Below are 24,600 nucleotides of genomic sequence, written 5' to 3' on the forward strand. Positions count from 1 at the left end.
GAAAAATATTATCTACCAAAATAAAGTAATGACTAACATCTCAGAAAACAGACTTAGTGGACTGCAGACAACTCACACTTCTATGGCGGAAGCTTTGGCTTGTAGCATCCTCTCTCTGATCTGCTGTCTGATCCTCTGCTTCCTTGTCAGCGGAGCCTTATGTCGTTCCCGTCTCTTTTTCTTGCTTTGCTGCTTTTTGGGCTTCATCTCTCCAGTTTAAAAAATAAACAAATTAAAAGAAATTGAGAAAAACTAGCCATTTGCTGGTAATGAATTCAACATGACAACTTCCAAAAATGAGATAATGAACATGGAGACTCTTTATTCAAGACATGTAGGGATCTTCTGAATATTCACCACCAGATTCTGCAGATTCGCCTTTTTTCAGTCTACAGAATAAGGAGGTGGTGGACGCCTGGAGGGGGAGGAACCTCAGACGGCGTGGTGGTTGCTCCCTGCTGCCCATCTTCTCTGCTCCGGTCTTCTTCTTGTCCACTTTCTTCTTCAGCTTCTTGAAGAAATCGGGCATCTCAACCTCCTTGTTGTCCCACAGCCCGTGGCACTGCAGAGACATAGACACAGGCAGCACTTGAACATTTCAAAGTAGCTGCTTAAAAACGATTTACAGTGGTTAGTTTTCACATTACCTTTAGGATAGATCGGTGGAAGAACAGCGCGAGCAGCTGAATTAGGTCGAAGAGGACATAGCCGTCCTTCTTCTCCACCCCAATGATGTTGGGCAGGGCGAAGGGCCGGTCAGCGTTGATGCCTCGGTAGGCAGAGGTGGTCCAGGGGAAGAAACCAAACTGGAAAAAGTACTTCACCACAACAGTCAGCTGAGACAAACAAGAGAGACACAAGAGATGTGAGTGAGTTCTGTTTGCAGCACGCACATTAAACTACTCAACAAATCAACCATTAAGCATTATATGTGTATCTAGTATTTGCATTAAGAAACTAAAAACACACCTTTGCTTCATTTAGATTTTATCTGACGTATTTACAAGAAAACCTACTTCGGTGTAAATGATGGCTGTCATCCAGAAGCGTTTGGTCGGCCGAGGCACAGACAGCATGGCCCAGAGGAATATGAGAATCGGCAGGATGAGGGAGAGGAGCGAAGCTGACACAATGTGGTTTAGAATGATCACAAAGTAGCATAGCATCTCTGACTTGGACACCATGGTGTTATAGAGGGCAAACAGCAGCTTCAGCGGCCTCGGCAAGGTCACGAAAAACTTGTCGGACTCGGAGATCTCATCATTTTCAAACATGCTTCAGAATCAGAAAGGACAGAGAAGAGAGGAAGAGGAAAAACACAATGATGGAGATTAAAGTTCTTAAGAGATGGAGCTTATATCTCTTTTGTCCTGCATACTAAATTTTTTTGTGTCTACTAACTTGTTGAGTAGCAGCTCACTGGCAGTGAGGTTCCTCGTTTCTTGACTCAGAGGTCTGGGAGACTCTGTGAGGTCAAGACTCTTCTCTCCATCGCTATCCCTGAGATCCAGCGAGGTCCATTCTGGGTATTTGGCACCTTCTTCCTCTTCTCTTTGCAGCGATTCCTCATCCCGCTCCTCTTTCTCCACCTCAGGATCTTCTCGTTGTTCTTGTTCTTCTTCACATTTCATCTCAACTTCTGTTTGTTTCTCATCATCCTCCTCTTGTTCATGAAGTTCTTTTGGTTCTTCACAGCTTTTAAGAAACAAGCGAATCAGAAATCTTACTTTCAGGAATCATAGAATCACATCTTGAAAGACAATTCTTGTATCTGAAGCTGTTTCTGGTAAATGAAACCTTTCCTGCAATTATGCGTGTTATTTATGTGGTGTTTGCAGTTTTACTGACTGGGATGAAGAACAGGAAGAAGTTATTCTCAATGGAAAATAATAATTTTATGAATTCTGCACTGGAGTTTTTGTCTGATAGATTTGTCTGTTAGAGATCACAGCTAACAACAGGATTAAACTGAGCAGAAATATGTGTCTAAAACGTCGTTCACTCATCCATTCACCTGGGTGAAAGTTCCTCAGTGTCAAAAGATGTCATGTCAATATTGGCCTCTTTAAAGAGCCTTCGTCTGAGCTGGTCAGCAGCAGGTGACACAGCAGGAGGCTCATCCAGCTCCTCCTGCGTTGGCTGCCGGGACACCAGCATCGTCTCGTCTGTCATGCAGCTGAAGTTAAGCAGGAGGGAGAGACTCAGTGTGTGTGCCTGAAAGGTAAACTATGACTATGTTGTCTGTGTGTACCTGGAAACACTGCTGCCCCAGGAAATTTTGGAGGCTTGGTTCTTCAGCTTCTTGTACGCGTGTTGTGAAGAAGGGTTGGCAGGTGGAGAGCCGGGAGCTGACAGGGATTTATCTAGATTGTCCTGAGACGACAGTGTGTTCTGACGGGACTTCCAGTTTTCATAAAACTGCTTCACACTCTCCTGACTCACCTCTTTACCCTGCAGAGCCAGATAATACAGACAGAGTGCTAAAAGGTGCATTAGGATAAAGGATCCTGGTTAAATAAACTGAAGATGTATCAAAAACACTTTAAAGACAAATTTAAAGACATTTGTGTTTAGTGTTCATCTTATGGGATTGCCTGGAATGTACTGAACTTGCTAATAGCAGAAAATGTTGTTGTTTTTTCCCCCATAAAACTGTGTTAAATATAAATATCAGCCTTGAGACTAATTGTGAAACTTGTTCTGTTATAATTACATTGCTTATTGACTAAAATCAAGTGTTTATCCTCTCAGCTGACCTTCTTTTGCTGCTGGTTGAGTAAGGCTCGCTCGAAGCGCAGCACTTTGGAAATGCCCAGGTTGTCTTTACAAAATGAGTTCAATCCCTCCGTCAGGTCATCAAGAAGAGACTGAAGGAACACCCAGCTGAACTTTATCGTGCTGATGATGCGCTGCAGGATGTTTTCTGTAAGAGGTTATGTGTAAAAGCACAGTAAGCCAATTAGAGTGAAGGTTTTCCATGCTTTTAATTCTTCCTGTTTTCATTGCAACAACAAGCAGAGGGTCATTTGGAACTAGGGCATTCCCATCCCTTAGAAGTGTATACCTTTTTTCTCCTCTCCCTCCTCCTCCACAACACTTTCATCTGGTTCGTCCTCACTGGATTCTGCTTTATCAATGCCTGGAGAACAAGAGCCATCATCAAACTGTTTGTGATACAGCATGTCTTTATAGTTACAGTCCCCTTTACCATACATGTCTACTAGTAAGAGTAGCACTAGTAAACACAACATGATCCGTTCTCACCCTGCTGCCTCTGCAGCTCTCTCTTTGCTTTCTTCTTCTCTTCTTTCTTTATTTTTGTCTTCTCCTTCTTCAGGTCCTTCAAGGCCTTCTTTGAGCTCGTGACCCAGGCCTCATAGGCCAACTAGAATTAAAGACAAAGATGCACAGATCACCCACTGATCTTACAACATAGATTGTTTTTGCAGCTACAAAACTCAAAACGAACACTTTAAGGGGAAATTGTGAAATACTTTAACTGTATCTCCATTGCTTTTAGTTTTGGCTCAGATCATTCTGGCTCTAACCTGAAAAGCAGATTTCTTCTTTGGTGGTTGCTCTTCCTCTGTCTTCTCAGGAACTTCCTCTTCCTCCTCCTCACTGTCACTCTCAAACAGGTGGTAGCCACAATTGTTTTCCACTGTGTTAAACAAAACAGTGTCAAAACTACATGCACACACAGACATACCACTGGCATCTGATCTGCTCTAAAGAAGCAGGTCAGTGGCTAAAATCTGCTGCTGCATTTACTGTCAGGTTAAAAACATTTCTTTGATTAAATTGAAAAGAAGTGAAGCACACAACCTAATGATAGGAAACAGCATTGTCTTCACTCTTTCCTCTGCCAATACTCTCTTTCTTTCACACTGATTAAGGATCCTGCTCACCTCCAGGCTGAGAGACCCAGGGCTTCCACCATTTTCCTGCATCTCTCTTTGCCTTCTCGTCATCACCTGGAATTTACAGTTCGTTTTGTTTATGTGTTGATGATATTTACTGGCTTCCATAAAGTAAACACATCCATCACAGAGAAAAAGAACAAGCAGACTAAACCCCCTCCTCAAACATCCCTCACCATACTCTCTCTACTCTACTGTATGAATTTGGCCTGTTTTCCTTGCTAACATTAGAAACTGAAAAAGAGTCACTTGTGTTACCAGGTGTCACCTGCTCCTGATCAGCAAGAGGTTCTTCTGGTGGTGCAGGTCGACTCTTCTGTTTAGATTTGATCTTCTCCATCCTATAGGAAGAAGGCTGAAAGGTTAGTTTATAACTCGCTGCTTAGGAAGAGGGGAAGTGTGATGGTCTTTACTGTAAACCTGATCCATTAATGGTTTCAGTGTAAGTGTTCTTACTGTTTCTTCAGAGCCTCCACTGATTTCTTCTCCATCTCCAGTCGGGCTGCTACCTGTTTTTTCACTCTGGCCTCAAACAATTCAGCGCCCCTTCAAGGTCGAGATGGACAGGGACATTAACTGCTGTTTTAGCTTTTACTTTGTTTGTTTTTACATTAACAAGCTAAGTTTACATTGTGACTCTAAAGCAGGGGTGTCAAACATAAGGCCCAAAATGTGTGACAAAATTGGCCTGGCGCAGACTCCAGTGCGGTCCAATTATTACAGGACAGTCTGGGCAATGCTTTACACATTTTGTTTTACACATCATACAGATCTTGGCAACAGATTTCTTTCATTTAGTAGAGTAACACTTCTTAGTTATGCAGCAAAACTGAGACATACTGTTGAAACTGCTCTTTTTACTTATATTGAGATATTTCAGCAATTAAATGTGCAAATAAACTTCTGTATACAAACACAAAGAAAAGAAAGTTTCACTGGTCTGGCCCTCTCAGGATGAAAGTGGGTTGTATCTGACCCACCATGTAAAATGAGTTAGAGTAAGAGATTAGTGATGTCTTTTTACAGCTACTATGTTGTAAAAACAGAACAGAAAAAAACAGAAAAAATAAACTGTAGTTTGGTCATTCTAGCATAGCCTTGTAAGCCTTAGTAAATCCACAGCAACTCAAACAAACATGCCGAAATACATTTTCATGCAGTTAGGACCAAATCACGTTGTTCTTTCCAGGAAAATTACTGGAAATTATTATTAGGAATTCTGTGTAATGATTTATCCATGAAAGAGAGAGCTACCAAAAACCTCTCGTAAACAGCTTTCGCATGAATTCTTGTGTCTTTGGTTTTCTTTTCTTTTTTAAGTGTTACACTCAATCTAGATTTATCCAACAAAACATATAAAACTTTCAAGTTTTCAAACCTCACTGACCTTATGTGTAAAGCTTTAAGACTACTGTATGTTATAGAGCTAAACCTGAAAATGAAGCACTGACCTAGAGGCTAATATCTTAGAAGACTTGAGGTCAGACACCACATAGAGGAAGTAGTAGCTGAGGAAGACCCTCCTTTGTGCCAAGAGGACAGTGAAACAGATCGCATCCCAGACGATGCCGGCTTCACCTGCAGGCAGCTCACATTCATCATCGGGATCAGCTGAAAGGCACACAGGGTAGGAGAAATATGTCTGAAGAATTTACAGCAGATTTTAACAAACTTTTACATGACAGAAAACATTTCTGCATCATGTGTTGTGTAGAATAATGACTTTGATTTTAATTTTAATGTATACCAATGGATATTTAATTCTGCATTTTATTTTGGCTAATTAAAATGATAATTTTAACCTTCCAAATAAAGTGCAACTATAAAAAAAAAAGTAAAATATAACACAGCTGTAAAAAAGTGTTGTAAAACATCTAAAAAATGTTGAATGTCAATATAAAAACTCTAATTTTCCATCATGTATTTCTGTTGTGTTTTTTTTTTCTTTTTTTAATGATGCTTATAATTATTGTTTCAGCACTGTGACAATTTCAGTTTGTACTTCAGCAGGTCATGCACTGAGTTGCTGCAATGTGATTGGCTGATTAGATATTTGCATTCATGAGCAGTTTAACAGGAGTACCTAATAAAGTGGCTTTGAGTGTAAATATACCATCGGAAATTCTGGCACATTCTTTTCTCCCTAACACAAATCGTGACTAAATATCCTTGTTACAGACACTTACGGACATCATAACCTTTGATGGTGCAAAACATGCTAAATGCCTGAATTAGCCAGCAGCTGTTCTTCACCAGGCTGTCCAGGTAGGCACAAGAACCCAGCTGAAAGAAGGAAAAAGAGGCATTAATCAGTAATGCATGATTTAAAAAAAATAGCTGCATGTCTTGAATTATTCTGTACAATTGTACAACTTCTGAACTTCTTTATGGTATGGTCGCTTACAGACACCAGGTTCTTCATGGCGATCACAAAGCAGGTGTACCCAATGAGCCAGTCCCATAGCCGCAGGATGTATCTGACTGGCTGCATCAGCACACTGCCTCCAAACAGCATGAAGTAGAAACAGGCCACCAGGTAGCCGAGACAGAAGATGTTGATGCGTGTCGTGCCAGTGATGAAAATGAGACAAAGCACCAGCCAAAAGAAGTAGCTGAAAACAAACACCTTCACCATATCAAGATAGCACCTGAGGACAAAACAGAGACCACATCTTCAGTTTAAAAAGAAAGCAAATCATACTGCCAAATATTACAAAGCTAAACCATCGCTATAAAAAATATGTAAGCACTACAGTTAATCTAGTTTTGTATTTTCTATTAGTTTTTATTTTTAGACGCCACATAGAGGAGGGCATATTTTAGAGGCAGGATTTAGGAAAATCAGTACAGGCAATACAATAAAAACACAACATCCAGACTCCCAATAAACACATCCATGACTGCTTCATTAAGCAAATTGTGATAAAATCAAATTATCAATTATATTAAAATAATAAATATTAAAACGTTCACTATTTTTTTTTATTTTAATTTGATTTCCAAGTTCACGAAATGTTTTAGTTAGTTTTGATATCTTTCAAGAGTCTAGTTTCTATTTTTATTTAAGTTAATAAAAAAAAACCCTTCTAATTCCAGCTTTTACTTTAGTTTTAGTAAACTATACTAAACCTTGGAAAGCACATATTTAAAACTCTTCAAGTAGTTTATTCTTTCTCTGTATTTACATTAAGATACAGCAAAAAAATTATTATTAAAGTGCACGTTATCCATATTTAATGTACAGGCTTATGATGTAATTGTCCAGGCTTATGGATTTAATTGAATGCATTTCTTACTTTTTCAAATGTTTGAGAGAATGTTTTTTAAATTTTGTAGAACAAGTAAATAAGAAAAGAAAATTAGATGAAAACTGTTAAAGATTTTAACAAAAGAATGAACTGAATAAACGGGTTTGTAGTTTAACAGTTAAAAACAATGTAATCTCTTCAACCACTTCCACGGAAAGCGTTTTTCTCGGAGGTAGCGATTGTTTATCTTATAATGCACACAAAAACACTTAATGTCCAAGAACTCTAGACAATTAGAAACGTTTTAAAAGTATTTAGTGTTCTTTACAGCCTTTTTGAAGGAGCGATCTGTCTTTGCATAACTACGTTTCACCTTGCACTTCTACCATGAACTTTGCCACCTCTTCATCCCCTCTATCTAAACAACAGGCTCTGAAGTGCAGGCTGACACTTTGGAAACTCATAACCATTAACGTTTAGAGATTATGCTGTCTCATTTCAAGTTATTTATACTTATCTATCCAGAGTGGTACAAAAATTTGACTGGGGAAATTAGAGATTTTGTATTCTATATTTTCAGGCTTTTCAGCTCACCAAGGAAACAAGGACATTTAATAGTAACTTACAAAATTAATGTAGTTTAGCATGGGAACACTACATGCCTAAACAGAGTTAGTTATAACACTAACACTTGCACTGCAGACAATAAGAAAGTATTCAGTGCAGTTGTAGTACAATGAATAAATGCATGGATGTGAACAGACAGGGGAGAATTCAATGATTTATGTTTTGTTTTCTGTTTATATGTTTAATAAAAATCATGAGCTCTTTACTAAATGTTGCTTCTGTCTGGAAGCGAGGCCTCAGATGCTCCCTGTGGTCATTGACATCACTCACGCACATCAACATAATGGAACATGATGTGGTGTTATTATGTGTAAACAAATAAGCAAGTTCTTTCTTTTATCAGTCATTAACCTGCTAGCTCCTTAGTACAAAGTCTGTCTGGTGAATTTACAGTAAGTCAAAATCAGGTTTCCTGCCTTCTGTGCACACTTTTCTGGCGGCTCCATAGAATCGAACTGAATCCAATCTTCCAGCATTGTCCAAAGTACATGTGTAATGACGGCTTTATTTCTTAAGTTGGCAGACGGGGCTTTAAAACGGTTTTCCCTCTGATTAGGCGATCAGTCGTCTGCGAATAGCCCAAAAGTTCATCAGAGAAATAAATAGAGATATAAATAATAATTTTGTTGTCCCTAATATGTGTTGAAACAAAGGAGCCCGAGCCTCAAAATCATCGCTCATGTGGCTTGCTTGCAATTTTACAAATAGGGAATAATTAATTAATGAATCAATAATATAGGTGGCAGGGATGATTAGTTGGATTACAACAATCAGAGAAGAGGAGCAGGAAGAGTGTATGTGAGAGAACGGTGCAGAGCAAGAAGGACAATCATTTAGATTAAATCTGAACTTGTTCAAAGACTTCAATCTTACTTCATGTATTTTGTAGCCATCATAATCAGAAAATTCAGACTTCTACATACACGGCACTGAGTCCTGGGGGCAACAGCATAAGCAGAGAAGCCCATACCTTCCTCTTTCAAGCCACCTCCTTCAGTTCATCCAGGGGAGCATCGAGGCATTCCCAGCCGAACTCAGAGAGATTATCTCTCCAGCGTGTCCTGGGTCTACCTTGGAGCCTGCTCACGGTAGGGGAAAACACCTCATCCAGGAGGCACCAAAAAGCATCCTTGTCAGATGCCTGAACCACCTCAGCTGGCTCCTTTCAATGTGGAGGAATGGCGGCTCTACTCTGAGCCCCTGAATGCCTAAAACCTATCACTAAGGGGCAGGCCAGCTTGTTTCCTCCACTTGTATCTGCAATCTTCTAAGCTGCCAGGGAGTCGAATTTCTTGTATTTATTTTAATATAAAATTGTACATAAATTACTAATTCCAAATGTGTTTTCCACATGGAATTTTTTTGGTTTTGTCTGAGAATTTTCAGAAATATATTTTATGGACAGCAAGAAATCTGAAGACTGAAATAAAGCCCATTAACAAAAGTTCCTGGAAATGAGACATGCATAAATTAATAATCTAATTCAACCCTTTAATGCTCCTAAAATGACCACAGACCAGAGTGATGGGCTCCCAACTCTCCATATGCAGTTTAACCCACAATACAAAAAGCGGTTTGATGAGAGTGCTGGATTATGGAGTTCAGGCTATTTCCTGCTCTGATCAACACTAAATTTAGATTTGGAGGGTGAGTCATGTTAAAGATAAGAAGAAAATAAACTGAACAACAGAATTACACAGTGTCAGTATACTGATAACAGACATATCAACCCTACAACAATTAAGAATCACACATTCTGACCTGCAGTGAAGAAAGTTGTCAACAGGTATGAACTGGTTGAAGGAGCAAGGATCCAAACTGCGGCTGATCTCGACATTGTCCCCGGCCAGCAGTCGCACTGCAGCTCGGTTCTCCTCCTCAAATACGTGCCACTGCAGAGACGAGCAGAGCAGCAGGAGGTAGTCATCTGCAGACGGAAAAGGACAAAAATGGGAGACCCTAACCCAGAAGAGGAAAAGAAGATCAACAAAATAAGAACTTAGAAGATCAACTCACAGAATATGAATAAAGGATTGGGTCTCATGGCAAAGTCCGGCATGTAAAACCACTTAATCACATTAGAAGACAAAGGGTGAACAGCTGTTCTCCAGGGGTAATCTACCAAGCAAATGGAATAAAAGGCATAGCACAGATTATTTTCATTTATATATATTTATATTTCCTTTGAAGTGATTTAGGTGATTACATTTTTTATCTTAGAAACTTTTTTTTATATTTTTTTCAAGACATGGAAGCAAAACTGCTACAAACTATTAGAAAGATCCTTACCAACACAGAAAGCAGGAGGGATGCCGATGCAGAGCAGATACTGCAGCACCATGAGGCCCGCTGTAAACGTGCAGTATTTAAACCACACTTCACCAATTGCCTTCCTGCGTCGCCGAGACAGGACGGCTAGCAAGGCGCAGGAATGGAGCAGGGCGTAGAAATCCATCCTCTGACCAATCACATTGACTGCAACGATTAAACTGATCTAAGAAGCAGTACAAGCATGGTAAGAAGTCAGAGATGTGCACTTTCAGTTAAAGAGAAACAGAATGAATACTGCAAGCCTGAAAAAGTACCTCGAGTCCAAATTTGTAGAAAAAGAAGTTGATGAAGTACTTGATGCATGGCAGGATGCCATGATCCAGGTGCTGCCTGGTGATGCCTTGGAAGATAATGCTGAAGGGTGGAGGCTTCAGGCGGTTATTGAGACGAAAGTAGAGCTGGTGGCGGTGGACAGTAGACTCGAACACCAGCAGACCCAGGACCATCAGATGGTTCTATCACAGTAAAAAAACAACAACCAATAATTACTTTAATGCTATAATAATAGTATGGATATCAAAGTATTATTTTCTCTAAACAAAACTACTGCTAAGTAACTGAAATCTAAATTTCTTAAAGATTTTTGCCCTAATGAAGTTTCATGACTAGTAAATGACTTTAAAAGATGCTCAATCATCCAGGTAAGTAAATCTCCAAAAGTTGATTCTGTTCATCTGGACAACTTTAAAAGAGCTTTTAAAAGCAGGTGCACTCTTTTCTAAATGTTGGAAACACATCACAATTTTTTTAAGATACCAAACTTTGACATGTATCAGCTCACCCTGAGACAGGGGAGGATCCTGCCCTCACACTTGCGCAGTGCTCCACACCAGTAGACGGGGTCAACGGGCTCGATGTAGAGAATAGACCTCCTCAGCAACTCCACCATGTTTCCCTTCAGCTCTGCTCCATCATCCAGGCCCGAGCTGTTGGAGGGAAGTAAACCCTAGACAAGGTAGTCAGACTCATTATCAAAGCCTGTTTCTACCTCAGTATCAGAGATGACATCAGGACCATGTGACTGAAGTTTGTAATGTTTGTGCATAGTAGAAGAAATAGCATCCCACATAACTACAATCCTGAGTGACACAGTGGCAGTTACATTCACAAATTAACTTAACATGCATTAGCAGGTTTGACCAGAGAACCTTCTTGCTGTGAGGTGAGTATAACTGCACTACCACAGAATACAAGCGCAAAAAACCCCAATAACACAGAAACGAGCCACTTAATCCAACCTCCAGAGACTTATAATTACAGAAAACTCACAGCAGTGCAGTTAGAGGAGTAATCAAGAGGTTTGATGACTTTGAGCTGGTAAAACATCTTGCACACCACCATGACGCATGCCCACACAGCAGAGATGTTTGATGCTAAAGGTCGTAACCGTGGGAATGGGAGTGCAAATGCCCACAGAACCAGGAAAAGCAAGTTCATCAGTGAAACCTGTGCAAAATATATTAACATATTTATGTACAGAGAAGAAGAAGAGCTGGAGGTTAAATGTACCCTCATCAACATCAGCACTAAGTAAATCAATACTGTTGGACATATTTTTTTTGTTGCTGCTTTAATAACTTGTATTTACACACCTATAGAATTTATGCATGCATGATCAGAGCCAACATCCCACCTCTTGCAGCGATACCCAGATGATGCCAGACGACACAATTTTGAGGCTGTGGAGCTCCATCAGCCTCCAGCTCAGCTCCTGGAGCCTTCGAAACCCCGACAGACCCTGGATGAGCAGCAGGCTCGCCCGATCCACAATCACAATCCACTTGTCCTCACTGCTGCTGTGCACTGTTTCTAAGAAGAGGGGATGATACCAAGGGTAGGAAAGGGCATCAGACATAATTTGATCATTAACACTGGATTATATCAATGCTGCAGCCGCAGACAGTAACAGTACAATCTCAGTTATCTGAAGAGGAAACATCAGAACATGTGAATAGACTCCAAATGCTCTAAACTGAAAGAGTAATGTTTGCATGTGTTTGCATGTGTTAAAGGAAGCCAACGAGTTTCAGAGAGTAAAATTGAAAAAACAACAACAACCTGTGCCAGCTTGTTAATGAAAAACATTGTTGTTACAGATACTACCTTCTCCTGTCTCCTCCTCCTGCTCTTCTGCCCCTTTTTCTGAGGAGCTTTGCTGTCCAATGCTGGCCAGAGTCTCCTGACTTTTACCATTTCCCATCTGCTCCTTCACAAGCCTGACAACCACAATGAGGGTGTTCCATTTAACTAAAAAACTGCAGGAATTCAGTAACAAATCCATCGGCAGTTTTACAGGTTGTTATATATCCAAGTATACGTAGTAACTTTTCATCCAAACAAATTATGTTCCAAATTAATACAATACAGAATGAAGATAATAAAACAACAATGAAAAGTTTTACCGTTTCTGGAGCTTTTGAATGTTTTCTTTAATCCTGGGACAAAATGAGAATAATGACAATACTTGTAATATTTCAGTTACCTCAAAGCACAGCCAGAGACTATTTTATTATTGCCCGACTTTTAATATTTTTATGTAACTGAAACATAATGTAATGCTCTCACCACATAAAGAAAGTTCATTTTGATTCAAATGCAGATTTTATCCACAGGCAGTGAATAAGCCGTGTGAGATGCGGTCAAATGTGGTGGATCTTTGTACAAACAATCAAAGTATTTGAACTGCGAGTACAATTAAAAATTTATAATAGGATAATTGCTACACTTACGTGTCAGATATCTCATTGACTAAATTCATGAGCTCTTCCTCTCTGTACGAAGAAAAGGACAAACGAGACACATAGTATGTAGTATAGTCAGTAGGCAATCAAAACGTAAACATTTCATACGACTTATTAAAATTTCCCTTAACAAAAAACCTAAAAACTCCCCTTCAAAGTTGTTTTGTTGTGCATCTTCTGACTGTACCCAGTGATGCTACAATTTTAACATCCTCTTATGACGAGTAGCACTTGAGCAGCTGCGAATTCACCTTGAACCTCAAAATCTTGCAGAACACAATCATTAACTTCTGTGCCAAACTGACCTGACTTTTACATCAAGTATCATTCGTGGTAATGAGTTAGGTCTCTGGCTACAATTCAACAATGGCTCAGGTGTGCAGGAAGACAACCCTGAAGGGAAGAATTTAAATCTGTTAAGGTGTTTTCAAGGAGTCATAGAGCTTTTTTATTGCACCTCATACAAAAAAGCCACAAAAATTGTTATTTCATTTATCTAGAGAGGGGGAAACCTATAATTACTTTTATATTTTCTAAGTAGATTTATCCTATTTTGACATACATGACTGCCTCATTTCTTTAAGTTTCTTTTAATATAACGCACCACATGTTCTTGTTCATATCGATATCAAAGGACAGAATGTTTTTTCTGAGCAGGATCTTTCCCTCCATACATTCCTGCTGTCTCACCTTGAAGTCTCTCTGACAGGTACGTTGTCCAGGTCAGTGAGAGTCAGAAAGTCAAAGTTAAAATAATGAAGCTGGAGGATACAAGCCAAAAGGAACGTAGCAGGAAGCAGAATGCGTGCAAACAGCTCCACCGTGTTGTACCGTTCCAGACCCAGGTCACGAAGACTGGAGAATCACATGGGAGAAAAACACACAACCTTATAACAAACAGCCAAGTCTGCTACAAAGACAAATTAAACAGATATAAAGAAGCTTCTTGCTTCATATCAAAATGGCTCCTAACACTAACAAAAATAAATTAATGAGTAACAATTCACGACCTACCACGAGTATATAGTACAAGACAAAAGACTCGAGTCTACACCCCTCATTTCTTTATATTTGCTTTCTAGGAGTCAGGCCTTCTTGCAATGTTTTAAAGTGCTCTTGAGCAATAGTTCTCAGGGCTTTCTCAAGGTCTTTCAATGTTTTTCTTTGGACATTGCCTGCTTTTTCATTCATTTTTGGTCCACTCCTTGTACCTGACCATTTCAGAGGAAAGTTTTCTCTTTATTAAGCCACTGACGTAAGAATCATACAAACATAAAAAGGACCAAACTCAAGGTATAAACCAGTGTCGTGTCTACACATAACTATGGAAAAACTCAATCTATCCTTTTCTACATCAAGTGTTGGGTAGAGAATATGACAGTGACCAAAACCATCCAGGTTTTTTCTAACCAAAAACTCAGGATGATGGGTGAAGTACAGGCTCTGATCAAAACTAGTAATTGCGCCTTCAGCATGAGGGACAGCTCTCTGTGCCAGAGCCAACCTAAGGAGGGGCATCAAACAGGCCAAGGAGGCCTACAGGAAGAGGAAAGAGAACTTCCTCACAGACCAGCTGCCAGAAGGTGTGAAGAGGCATCCAAGCCCTCAACAACTACAAATGCCAGAGCCCCCCCCCCCCCCCCCCCCCCCCATAACCCCCGACAGCAGCCTCAAACCTATAGCCCTCACGTGTTTTGAGCGGATAGTGTTTCAGCACGTCAGAGACTGTCTTTCACTGTATTTACATATGTGCTTGCACATGTTTCCATAAATTGCAGCATCTATTATCCCATTTACCTAACAAAATATAAAGAATCAAGAAGTTTCTAAAGACTTCTGCACAATACTGTATGAGACTCACCCTTCCTCTGACATCCCCATGATTTGTCTGAATAGCCCAGACACGCTTCTGAACTGGTACATGTAGATAGCTATCAACACCACCATGGAGTAACCAACAACCACTGCCCAGAACGTCTTCAGGAGTCGACGCCACACATCATAACGGATCTGAGAGAAAAAACACAGTTTATAATTTCTCCTGTAAGTCTTATAATTACCAATTAAATATCCATCCATCGATCCTCTTTCCCTTATCCTTTTCAGGGTAAGGGACGGATGGAGCCTATTCCAGCCACCATAGGGCGAGAGGCAGGGTACACCTTGGACAGGTTGCCAGTCTGCCCAGGGTGTACCTGGACAATAAATATATACATATATATATATATATATTTAATATATAAAAATTAAACAAAATAGTTCAGAACAGCCAAATTAGATCTTCATTAAAAATGACAGTGTTGCATTTATCCTTCGAATCGCCTTGGTATGTAAAACACCGGGCGTTGCTGATGTTGTCTAAATAGACATGTCATGTCCAAAGCCATTAGGCCTTCCTGTAAGTGCCTACCATCTTTCTAAAAGGTCAGCAGAAACATAATATGGGCAAGAAAAAACAGTAAAACTGGAGCAAAAAAAGTGGCTGTGTATGTGCTTATTAGTCATAATCAATACTTTTAACTGGAAAAGAGTATGGATGAAGAGTAAACAGTCTGCCTTTGTGAGCTTTTCTACATTTTATGGAAGATCTACACCCACTCCGAACATTTTTACGCACAAACAACAGCTGAATGGTTCACTGATGTTAGTTTAGGAGTCAACACATTATAGTGTAAGATGAACCTAAAATATATTGGCTTTATGTGTTCTACAACAACATTTTAACTATAAAAGTGGATTAACTTTCCACTTAGTGACCCATTTCAAAATCATAGATAGATAGATAGATAGATAGATAGATAGATAGATAGATAGATAGATAGATAGATAGATAGATAGATAGATAGATAGATAGATAGATAGATAGATAGATAGATAGATAGATAGATAGATAGATAGATAGATAGATAGATAGATAGATAGATAGATAGATAGATATTTTGTGAGCTGAGTAACTATACTCTGATATAAGTCTACTTTAAGTTAGAGGACAGAAAACTAAGTTACTAACCTGGTAAAGAACAACACAGAAGAGGAAGAGGACAATGTAGAGGATTTTGTATACGACCACCTGAATGAGTGAAACATGATACAATGAATGAAACAATAGTATTTACTTATTATTTGCACGGCTCAGAAACAATTCAGACTGAGATTATAGAAACAGACGGATCCAATGACGTGTGGGACTATGGGAAGGAGCATTTTCATCTTCTTTTTCGTAAATAAGGTTTTACTAGCAGAAGACAAAACACATGCTGATATTCAACAGTACTGAAGAAGGAAATACATGTGAAAAAACAACAACAAGAATAACAATAAAACTACTTTTAAACCTATTACTTCTAATACTACTACTAATCATAATAATATTCGTTTTTGACCATACAGAGGCTCCTAAAGATCAGTTTGAAAATATTTTTGGAAAACTCTTTTTGCAATACATTTTTGTTTGCATTATATCCGACTTATAGAGAAAGGCTCTGCTTTATAATGATACAGTATGGTGCATTTTCAGTGCATTCAAGGACGAGGTGAGAGTGCATTGATGTTCGGGGAAGTCGGAGGAGTTGCAGTTACAAAGGTGACTGGAAGCGCTGGTTCCGCTCCCTCACTGACCACAGACAGACTCTCTGTGACTATGTCTGCAGATTAAGATTGTGCAGCCTTTACTGAAAGCCGCTATAACAACATCTTCATTTTTACAGGATGTAACTGGGACTTCATCTCACAACTCTGTTAGATGAGCATTACTAAAGCTGCTGTACGTTGCTGTATGTAGCACCATGGGCTGAAACAGTAGCAAGATGAGTTCTTACAATAACCATGTTAGCCAGAGTGCTCACAGCCAGTATCTGGTGAGCACTGGGCACTACATGTAATGAGAATGCAAAAAACATATTGAGAAGCAAAGCAAAAAATTGTTGTTAAAAAACTTCTTCCTGTGATATTTAGGGCCTCTGTTAGTAAAAATCTGCCTTAGCCAATGCTACGATGTTTAAGTCTGTCATTAGATACCTTTCCAGAGAAGCTGACCACAAAGAACATAGAGCAGCAGAAGAGGATCCAGTACTTCACCAGAAACCCCTTTACACCTGAGATCAGTTTCGCTACCAGAGGAGATGGCTGATTTTCCTCCGCTGGCAAGGTGCAAAACAAGGAGGCAGAAACACAGTGAGAAAGAGAAGGAGGTAAGGGAGGGCATTACAGAGACAGCTTGATGATTAAACTTGTCTTGTTGATGTCAGGATGATTTTCATTAGTGCCCAGGTAGGAGTTACATTACTCCAACATCTTCTGACATATAATCTCGAGAAAATCAATGAAAAGATAAATTACATGGCACGACTTTGACTTCATCCAGAGATTCTGCCTTCATGCTCTGCCCCTCCTGTCTCTCCTTCAGCTGCTGACGAAACATCAACCAAAAGCTGAAGGTGTAGAAGACCTGCAGTGAAAATAGTTTATCATAAACACAAAATACACAAGTTTGTGTACTTAGTAAATATTAAGCTGAAGCAGACCTGTGTTGGGAACAAAAAATTATTTTAAAAAAATCTGTCAAAAGTTTTCAAAGTACACTAGTCTGTGAATACTGTTGGAAAATTCTTGTTTAAGAAAGATTTAAACTGAATTCAGTGACTTCAGACTGTCTGGTTAAAAAAACACAAATTTCCTTATGGTAATAAACTTTAGATGGAATACATGAACACACTGATAAATAAATGTCAGGAAGAAAAAGTGAATTAGAGTTATATTAGATAATAAATGTGTACAAAAAAAAAGCCAAACTACTATACAATAGTAATTTTTACTAAGTACATAAGGTTACTGTATACAGTAAGGCTCGTGTTTCTTAAATGACTGAACGGTAACACACACAAAAAACAATATAACCTACAAGCTAAGGTAGGTCTAAATACAGCTTTATTGTTTTTAATGGAAGCGAGAACCACAGAAGGAAATTACAATAGTTTATCAGGTCCATTCCTGCTCCTTATTACCCTGTCATGGCTAACCTTTGCTCCCAGGTGGACACAGGGTGCAGGGTGATAGCTGTTCAGGTCAAAGTCCACTATGACCGCCGGGGGCAGACCCGGGTATAACTCGGCCCGGCTCAGCCGGAGCCCGCTCAAGAAGCCCAGCACCACCAGCACGGTGCCATAGATGGCGAGGAAAGGGGCGGACATCATGGCATACCGCCTTCTGTCTCTCATCATCCAAATTATACAGGACCACACAAGCATGGCGAAAGTCAGCCAGTTGTTGTAGGTGATACTCCAAATCTGTATGCAGTGGATATCATAACAAAAACAACTTTAACAACCTCTAATGTTAGCTAGTTTTCTTTAGCTGCTTTTAGCCGCTTAGGGTGAGTTAGCTAATATTGTTATTGTTGTGAATTATAGTTATAGTTAACTTCATAACGACATAGTGAGCCTGCTATTAACTATGCAAAGTTGCTTGCTAATCTTTACTCACCCAAATATGGCTGCTTTAGCTTCAACTGGTCAGATGTTAATTAGTCAATTTGTGATAAAACTCGTACGAAAACTAACAATACTACTAAGATCTAGTAATATAGTAATAGTAAAAAATTTTTTTTTCAAAAGTCATGTTTTTCATTTTATTTTAGCTAACTAAAATGCCTTTCACATCTAGATTTAATTTTTATCTTAGTTACAGTTAACTATAATAACCTTGGTAGAAAATAAAGAAAATACCTGTAGACTCTGGGTATATATAAATTAGTCTTGCAGTTGTCTAAAGTATTGTAACTGTATAAAAAAGTGGTTTCAAAAAACAAATAAACCAGTTTCTTTAAAGGTTGAAACTTCATAGCTAATGTGTAAATTCTCCTTATCTTTGCTTGTAATATAATGTGACCTATACCTAATGTCTTCACCTGTTCAACACTGTGATGATACTGGTTGTGGCTGCTAAAAAAAAGTCACCACACAGAACACATTTATGAACCAGCATGATTATTTGTACTCTACCATCATGATGATAAGGCCGCTGACGTAGCTGTGCTTTTGCACCTGCTGACCAAAAATGACCAGACCACTTGGGCCTGAAGGTGGAGGCAAGGTCTCTGTCAGACTCTCATGGACCTCCTCAGTCTGCTCCTCCACATCTTCCTCGCTTTCTGTGTCTGGCAAAAGAGGGAGGGAAAGTAAAGAATGAAATGAAAGGGTTTAGTGAAAAATAAAAGTTGACTCTATATCATAGTGGTTTACATATTTACCTAACAAACAAAAAGTTCCCTGGTTCCATACCAAGGAGGACACACAAATCTTTTTTGGGGTTGTGTGAAGAAGGACATCTGTCATTAAAAAATCTGCCAAATCTATATGCAGTGACCCCTTATGAATAAGAGAGCAGCTGAAAGTAGTTTCTGCTTTTTTATCAAGTTTGTGTACCGTATAGTTTTAGTTAATTAAATATGTATTTAAGTTTTCTGTGATTACCATGAGACAGTGAGTCCTTGCCCTCATAATGTGGTAGAGGGTAACCGTTTGTGTAATCTGCCCCTCCTAATGGACATCCAAGACTGTCAGTGTGGAGATCTTGCCAGGAGTTTCCTTTGATCAAAATCATTGGCTGAAGAAAGAGAGCAAATTATGCTGTGTGTTACAACAAAACTGTAGGATAATCTCTAAGAAATTTTAAGTGAGTCCACATCTGATTGAGAATTCAGTGTACTAAATAGAAAATGCTAAAACATCCTCACCTCGTCAGGTAGATAGGTTTCCTCATCTGTGCTACTTAAAAGCTAAAAAGGGAAATCTCGACTTTAATAGGCGTTTAAATACCAACTTGTAGTAATAAAACTATGTGATGTCCAATAATTTATTTAACAGCCATTAAGCTTTCAGCATGAATTCAGGATCACTGATATAAGTACCAACCAGAACGATAGTTGGATGCAAAATTCAATAATGAAGTTACCTCTTGCTTATCTCCTGAGATGTAGATGACCCTGGAGAAGCTTGGAGGAGCGTCTGGACTTTCTACTGGACTCTCACCCTCATCTGCTTCATCCTGAGAAGCACAATCACTATCAAAAGTCTGCCAAGTAAGTGAAAACCATGCGGACCAGCAATGGCAGAGTAGCGCTCAAAGTAATAGTAAAACTTGCACTTCTACTTGTAGTACTGTTGGGAGTGGCAACCTTCCAAGATAAGCTGGTAGAACCTGGAAATCTGCTTCCTTGGGCAACACAGTTGTGGAAGTTGGGGCAGAGATGTGTTACTGGTATGATAAAAGCAGTAGTTTTCTAAGCTCAAGTCACTGCAATAGCTGAAGAGCAGATAATGTATGCACAACTCTAGTGTTTAAAAGCAACTTCTCCCCTCGTCAGCCAAGGCAAGTGTTGCTTATTAAAATCCACCAGCCAGAAACATTTTTTTTAACCTCATTGGACTTTACACCCATGTGACTGGATCTTGTGTGACTTAAAATAACCCAGCTGTCTGCATTATTGTCTGTGTGTGTGTTTTGTCACTGGCTTGTCTTCTGCCCAGGAACCTGCACGAGTTCTGATGTGTGTGAGCGTGTATTTTTCTCATTTTAATTAACAAAAAACCCATGTTTGTCATTTCGAACCTATCCCATATGACTTTTGACTCTAAACATATTTAGTCTGACACACACACGCGCACCTTCTCTGTGACATGAACCCATTTGTGCAGCAAAGCCACTAGTGTGTAGTAGAGGAGTAGAAGAACCAACGGGTTGAGGAAGTCTGGCCAGCTGACGTTTGTGTGCACGCTAAGAGAGTGCAGGTTTGAAGTGTCGGATCTGATGACTCCTATCATACCAAACAATCTGGAGATGAATGGGAAGAGTAAAGGGAGAGAGAGAAAAGTGCCACGTAAGGCATATTTTTAGTAAAAAGAATTTAAATAAAGAAATAGAAGAACCAGACTGATATAATTTAAATATCTACTCTTATTTCTATACCTGGGATAAACATCTTCTGGTGGTATAAGCTCCTGGGAAAGTGGCAGCTGATAGAGATACAGAACCAGCAGGTGTCCTCCGCTGAAAATGGCCATCATCACACACAGGGAGCTGAAGAGCAGCATGCTGATGGAGCGGCCAAACACCCACCACCACACCAGCCCCAGGAACACCCCGAAGTACACTCCTGAGGTAAGGGAGGGCAGTATGATACCTGTACACACATAAAAGATGACAAGCCATGAAGAAAAAGGTGATTTAGGCAATACTCACCATTTTTAAGCTATAGTAAGCTGGCATGCACAAAGCTGCTGCTGTATTGTACCTGCCAACCCCAGCAGCAGAGTCACCACCACCTTCCCTGCTGTGTTCATGATAGCTGACAGCAGCAGCCTCAGTCCAGCTGCAAACACTATGAGCTTCTGGACAAATTGTGGTGGACCCGACTGTACCGGCAGGGTAGTAGTCTCTTCTGAGCTGTCAAAGGACGAACCCTCTATTTCACTTCCATCCTCTGACTCCGTGTCAGAGGTTTCCACATCCTGAAAGATCCATGAAACAATCAGTGCTTTGTTAGCTTAATGCAGGGAAGTCAAACCAATAGAACATTGTGGGCCACATACAGCCTGCTTTGATCTGAAGTGGTTCAGACCACTGAAACTCACCATTCTGTCATTGTAAAGACATTTAGCTAAACATTTAATCCCTGAGATGTCTTAATATAAGAAAAAAGAAGCACACAATAAATGTGTAAAATTACAGAAAAAGGTCTAGTTGCTCATTCCCCAGACTGCCCCGTATTTGTAATAATGTTTTTTGACTGATGACTCACTGAATGGCAAAGTGAGTCATCTTTATCAACAGAAAAAGCTGTAAAATGTATTAAAATACAGTTCAAAATCTTTGTACTCCTTCATATTATCCAAAACTTTCCAGCAGACTAGACTGGAGTCTTTGCTGGGCTGATTCTGGTCCCTGGGCCTTATGATTGATACCCCAAGGGTAATGTTGTGTCATAGTGACTATAGCTGTTGACAAGCGAGTGGTTACCTGAGGGTCAGAGGGCGGGATTCCGTTTTCATGGAGGTTGACCTGAGGCACGGGGCGTAGCAGTTTCCTGCAGAGCCTCAGTATGAACAACGTAGAGACCAAGAGGCCCACGTCTGGGAGCAGGAGACGTACAATATTCCCAGGATCAACCGAGCTAAATCTGAAAATACACATACATTAACATTTGATCTTCACTGATCTCCAATAGATGATACATCAATTTGTTTATAAGCACATTTAAAAAAAACAACACAGGCTACCCACCTTACAATTCCCAAATGGTAGAGAAATCCATCCCAGAAGCCACTAACTGTTAGAAAAGGGGAAAACCAAACAGCCATCAAGTTAAAAAGCATTATTCCTGTTTTAATTGGGTATTTCTTTGCACTGTTTTATAGTCAAATTATTTTTTTGGCTGTCTTTGAGGTCTGCTCGGAGGATTGGTGACATTTTATTATAAAAATTGCTCATTTATTGTGACCAGAGTTTTGTTTTCACCTTGTGGAGGAATGTATGCGAAGGGGATCTGCAAGAAGCACTGCAGGGTCAGGAACATCAAACTCGTGTAGATGATCAGCCGCAGGAACTGCCCAGTTTGACCTAAGACCAGTAGCAAGCAGGAAGCAAAAGTAAGTGCAATTACAGAATTCAGAACAAAGTCTTTTGTTCTGTGTAATGAGCTAGAAATGGTTTATGGTTTACCGTAGTGCAAACAGTTACGCCCATAATTTATTTGACCATCACATAGTTTGTAGTTTAACACCTGTGTACACAACCACAAGCCATGTGGGGGACACAGCAAACATGTGGAAGAAGGTGCTCTGGTCAGATGAGACCAAAATGGAACTTTTTGGCCAAAATGCAAAACGCTATGTGTGGCAGAAAACTAACACTGCACATCACTCTGAACACACCATCCCCACTGTCAGATATGGTGGTGGCAGCATCATACTCTGGGGGTGCTTCTCTTTAGCAGGGACAGGGAAGCTGGTCAGAGTTGATGGGAAGATGGATGGAGCCAAATGCACGGCAATCTTGGAAGAAAACCTCTTGGAGTCTGCAAAAGACTTGAAACTGGGGCGGAGGTTCACCTTCCAGCAGGACAATGACCCTAAACATAAAGCCAGGGCAACAATGCAATGGTTTAAAACAAAACATATCCATGTGTTAGAATGGCCCAGTCAAAGTCCAGATCTAAATCCAATTGAGAATCTGTGGCAAGATCTGAAAACTGCTGTTCACAAATGCTGTTCATCTAATCTGACTGAGCTGCAGCTGTTTTGCAAAGAAGAATGGGCAAGGATTTCAGTCTGTAAATGTGCAAAGCTGGTAGAGACATACCCTAAAAGACTGGCAGCTGTAATTGCAGCAAAAGGTGGTTCTACAAAGTATTGACTCAGGGGCCTGAATAATTACGCACACCCCACTTTGCAGTTATTTATTTGTAAAAAATGTTTGGAATCATGTATGATTTTTGTTCCACTTCTCACGTGTGCACCACTTTGTTTTGGTCTTTCACGTGGAATTCCAATAAAATTGATTCATGTTTGTGGCTGTAATGTGACAAAATGTGGAAAAGTTCAAGGGGGGCAAATACTTTTGCAAGCCACTGTAATGTGGTATGCTGGAGCAGTTTGTCTTCTGCTCCACGTCTTACTCTCCCCATCATTCTGGTACAAGTTAATCTTGGCTTCATCTGTCCGAGGATTTTGTTTCCCCAGAGCTGTTCAGGCTGTTTTAGATGTTTTCTTGCAACATTGCCCTCTTATTCTTCATTGTAACCTGTGGTTTGCATCTTTTTGTAAATTCTTTGTATTTCCATTTATGAAGGTGTCTCTTTATTGCGGACCTCAACAATGATACAACTATACACGTTTTTTCCAACCCTTTGAATTGAAGGTGAAAATCTTCAATCGCATCGTGATTGTTTGATTTAAAATCCATTGTGGTGAATTACAGAGGGAAAAATACAAAATTTGTCTCTCGAGGAAACAAATGATGTATTTCACTATATATGTTGATAGAAAAGGTCCCGAGGTGTGACTTTGATGTTTTAATCTTTAATAATTAGCAATTTCTCTCCCTCTAAATGTTACCAAGAAAACTTTATGAAATTAGGACAAAATCTATTATTTTTATCTTTTATGAAATCACAAATAACTAACACAATTACTCATAGACTGAAAATACTGAGTCAATTCAACTTTCTTCAAACTTTAACCGTAATTCAAATATAAAAGATGAATATGTAAATAAAATGTGAGCAGGACAAAATTTGTGACACCCTGGTATAAAATTTATAGAGAAACAAAAGTCAAAGAAAGAGATGTCCTGAAAGGCAAAGCAAGCAAACTGTTGCAAAACAGAATATTATGCAATAGTTTTTTAAATCTATTATATTGTTCTATAATTGTTGGAAGCCAGAATTGTATCTGAAATTAAGTAGGATTAATTCCACAGGTGTAGTTGCAGAGAAAAGTAGGTTTCAATAAAAATAGAAGTTGCTTTTATCTTTGCTGTACACCACGTGTTTTGTTGTCTCCTGTTCAACTCAATAATCATTTTTATTCCCCTTAAATAAAGCCGGCATGTTACTCTCTGAGTTCTGGGACACATATACACAAAAACACACAGTAATGGATGCATCCTGTGGTTCTCTTCAGACATTGTTCAGCAGAATATTGTCTCCCAGACACTTGGCAGTAAATTGGACTGGTT

At 39.5% G+C, this 24,600-nt stretch overlaps 1 protein-coding gene across 1 annotated transcript in view; it reads right to left on the reverse strand.

The window, feature by feature from the left end:
- Positions 1-23,801, reverse strand: part of LOC146684226 (piezo-type mechanosensitive ion channel component 2) — a 29,727-nt gene extending 5,926 nt beyond the window's left edge. The window contains exons 1-41 of the mRNA XM_085444611.1: positions 23,768-23,801; positions 22,381-22,482; positions 22,147-22,192; positions 21,883-22,042; positions 21,158-21,374; positions 20,833-21,046; positions 20,520-20,697; positions 19,819-19,911; positions 19,338-19,470; positions 18,867-19,021; positions 17,886-18,152; positions 17,206-17,314; positions 16,885-17,006; positions 15,878-15,937; positions 14,729-14,877; positions 13,558-13,722; positions 12,230-12,342; positions 11,760-11,935; positions 11,392-11,572; positions 10,908-11,032; positions 10,381-10,581; positions 10,085-10,289; positions 9,812-9,913; positions 9,557-9,722; positions 6,325-6,568; positions 6,107-6,203; positions 5,372-5,531; positions 4,377-4,466; positions 4,179-4,261; positions 3,909-3,974; positions 3,549-3,661; positions 3,265-3,385; positions 3,065-3,139; positions 2,757-2,923; positions 2,252-2,451; positions 2,015-2,176; positions 1,402-1,695; positions 1,017-1,275; positions 648-836; positions 358-562; positions 77-209 (exon numbers count right to left, since the gene is read on the reverse strand). Coding sequence (XP_085300737.1) covers positions 77-209; positions 358-562; positions 648-836; positions 1,017-1,275; positions 1,402-1,695; positions 2,015-2,176; positions 2,252-2,451; positions 2,757-2,923; positions 3,065-3,139; positions 3,265-3,385; positions 3,549-3,661; positions 3,909-3,974; positions 4,179-4,261; positions 4,377-4,466; positions 5,372-5,531; positions 6,107-6,203; positions 6,325-6,568; positions 9,557-9,722; positions 9,812-9,913; positions 10,085-10,289; positions 10,381-10,581; positions 10,908-11,032; positions 11,392-11,572; positions 11,760-11,935; positions 12,230-12,342; positions 13,558-13,722; positions 14,729-14,877; positions 15,878-15,937; positions 16,885-17,006; positions 17,206-17,314; positions 17,886-18,152; positions 18,867-19,021; positions 19,338-19,470; positions 19,819-19,911; positions 20,520-20,697; positions 20,833-21,046; positions 21,158-21,374; positions 21,883-22,042; positions 22,147-22,192; positions 22,381-22,482; positions 23,768-23,801 — 6,131 coding nt within the window. The remainder of the gene's footprint in view (positions 1-76; positions 210-357; positions 563-647; positions 837-1,016; positions 1,276-1,401; positions 1,696-2,014; positions 2,177-2,251; positions 2,452-2,756; positions 2,924-3,064; positions 3,140-3,264; positions 3,386-3,548; positions 3,662-3,908; positions 3,975-4,178; positions 4,262-4,376; positions 4,467-5,371; positions 5,532-6,106; positions 6,204-6,324; positions 6,569-9,556; positions 9,723-9,811; positions 9,914-10,084; positions 10,290-10,380; positions 10,582-10,907; positions 11,033-11,391; positions 11,573-11,759; positions 11,936-12,229; positions 12,343-13,557; positions 13,723-14,728; positions 14,878-15,877; positions 15,938-16,884; positions 17,007-17,205; positions 17,315-17,885; positions 18,153-18,866; positions 19,022-19,337; positions 19,471-19,818; positions 19,912-20,519; positions 20,698-20,832; positions 21,047-21,157; positions 21,375-21,882; positions 22,043-22,146; positions 22,193-22,380; positions 22,483-23,767) is intronic.
- Between the last annotated feature and the right edge of the window lie 799 nt (positions 23,802-24,600).

This window comes from Copadichromis virginalis, linkage group LG20, assembly GCF_057382275.1.
Source record: "Copadichromis virginalis isolate Kocher_CV1m ecotype Utaka linkage group LG20, C_Virginalis_male_GT1.1, whole genome shotgun sequence".
NCBI classification, from domain to species: Eukaryota; Metazoa; Chordata; class Actinopteri; order Cichliformes; family Cichlidae; genus Copadichromis; species Copadichromis virginalis.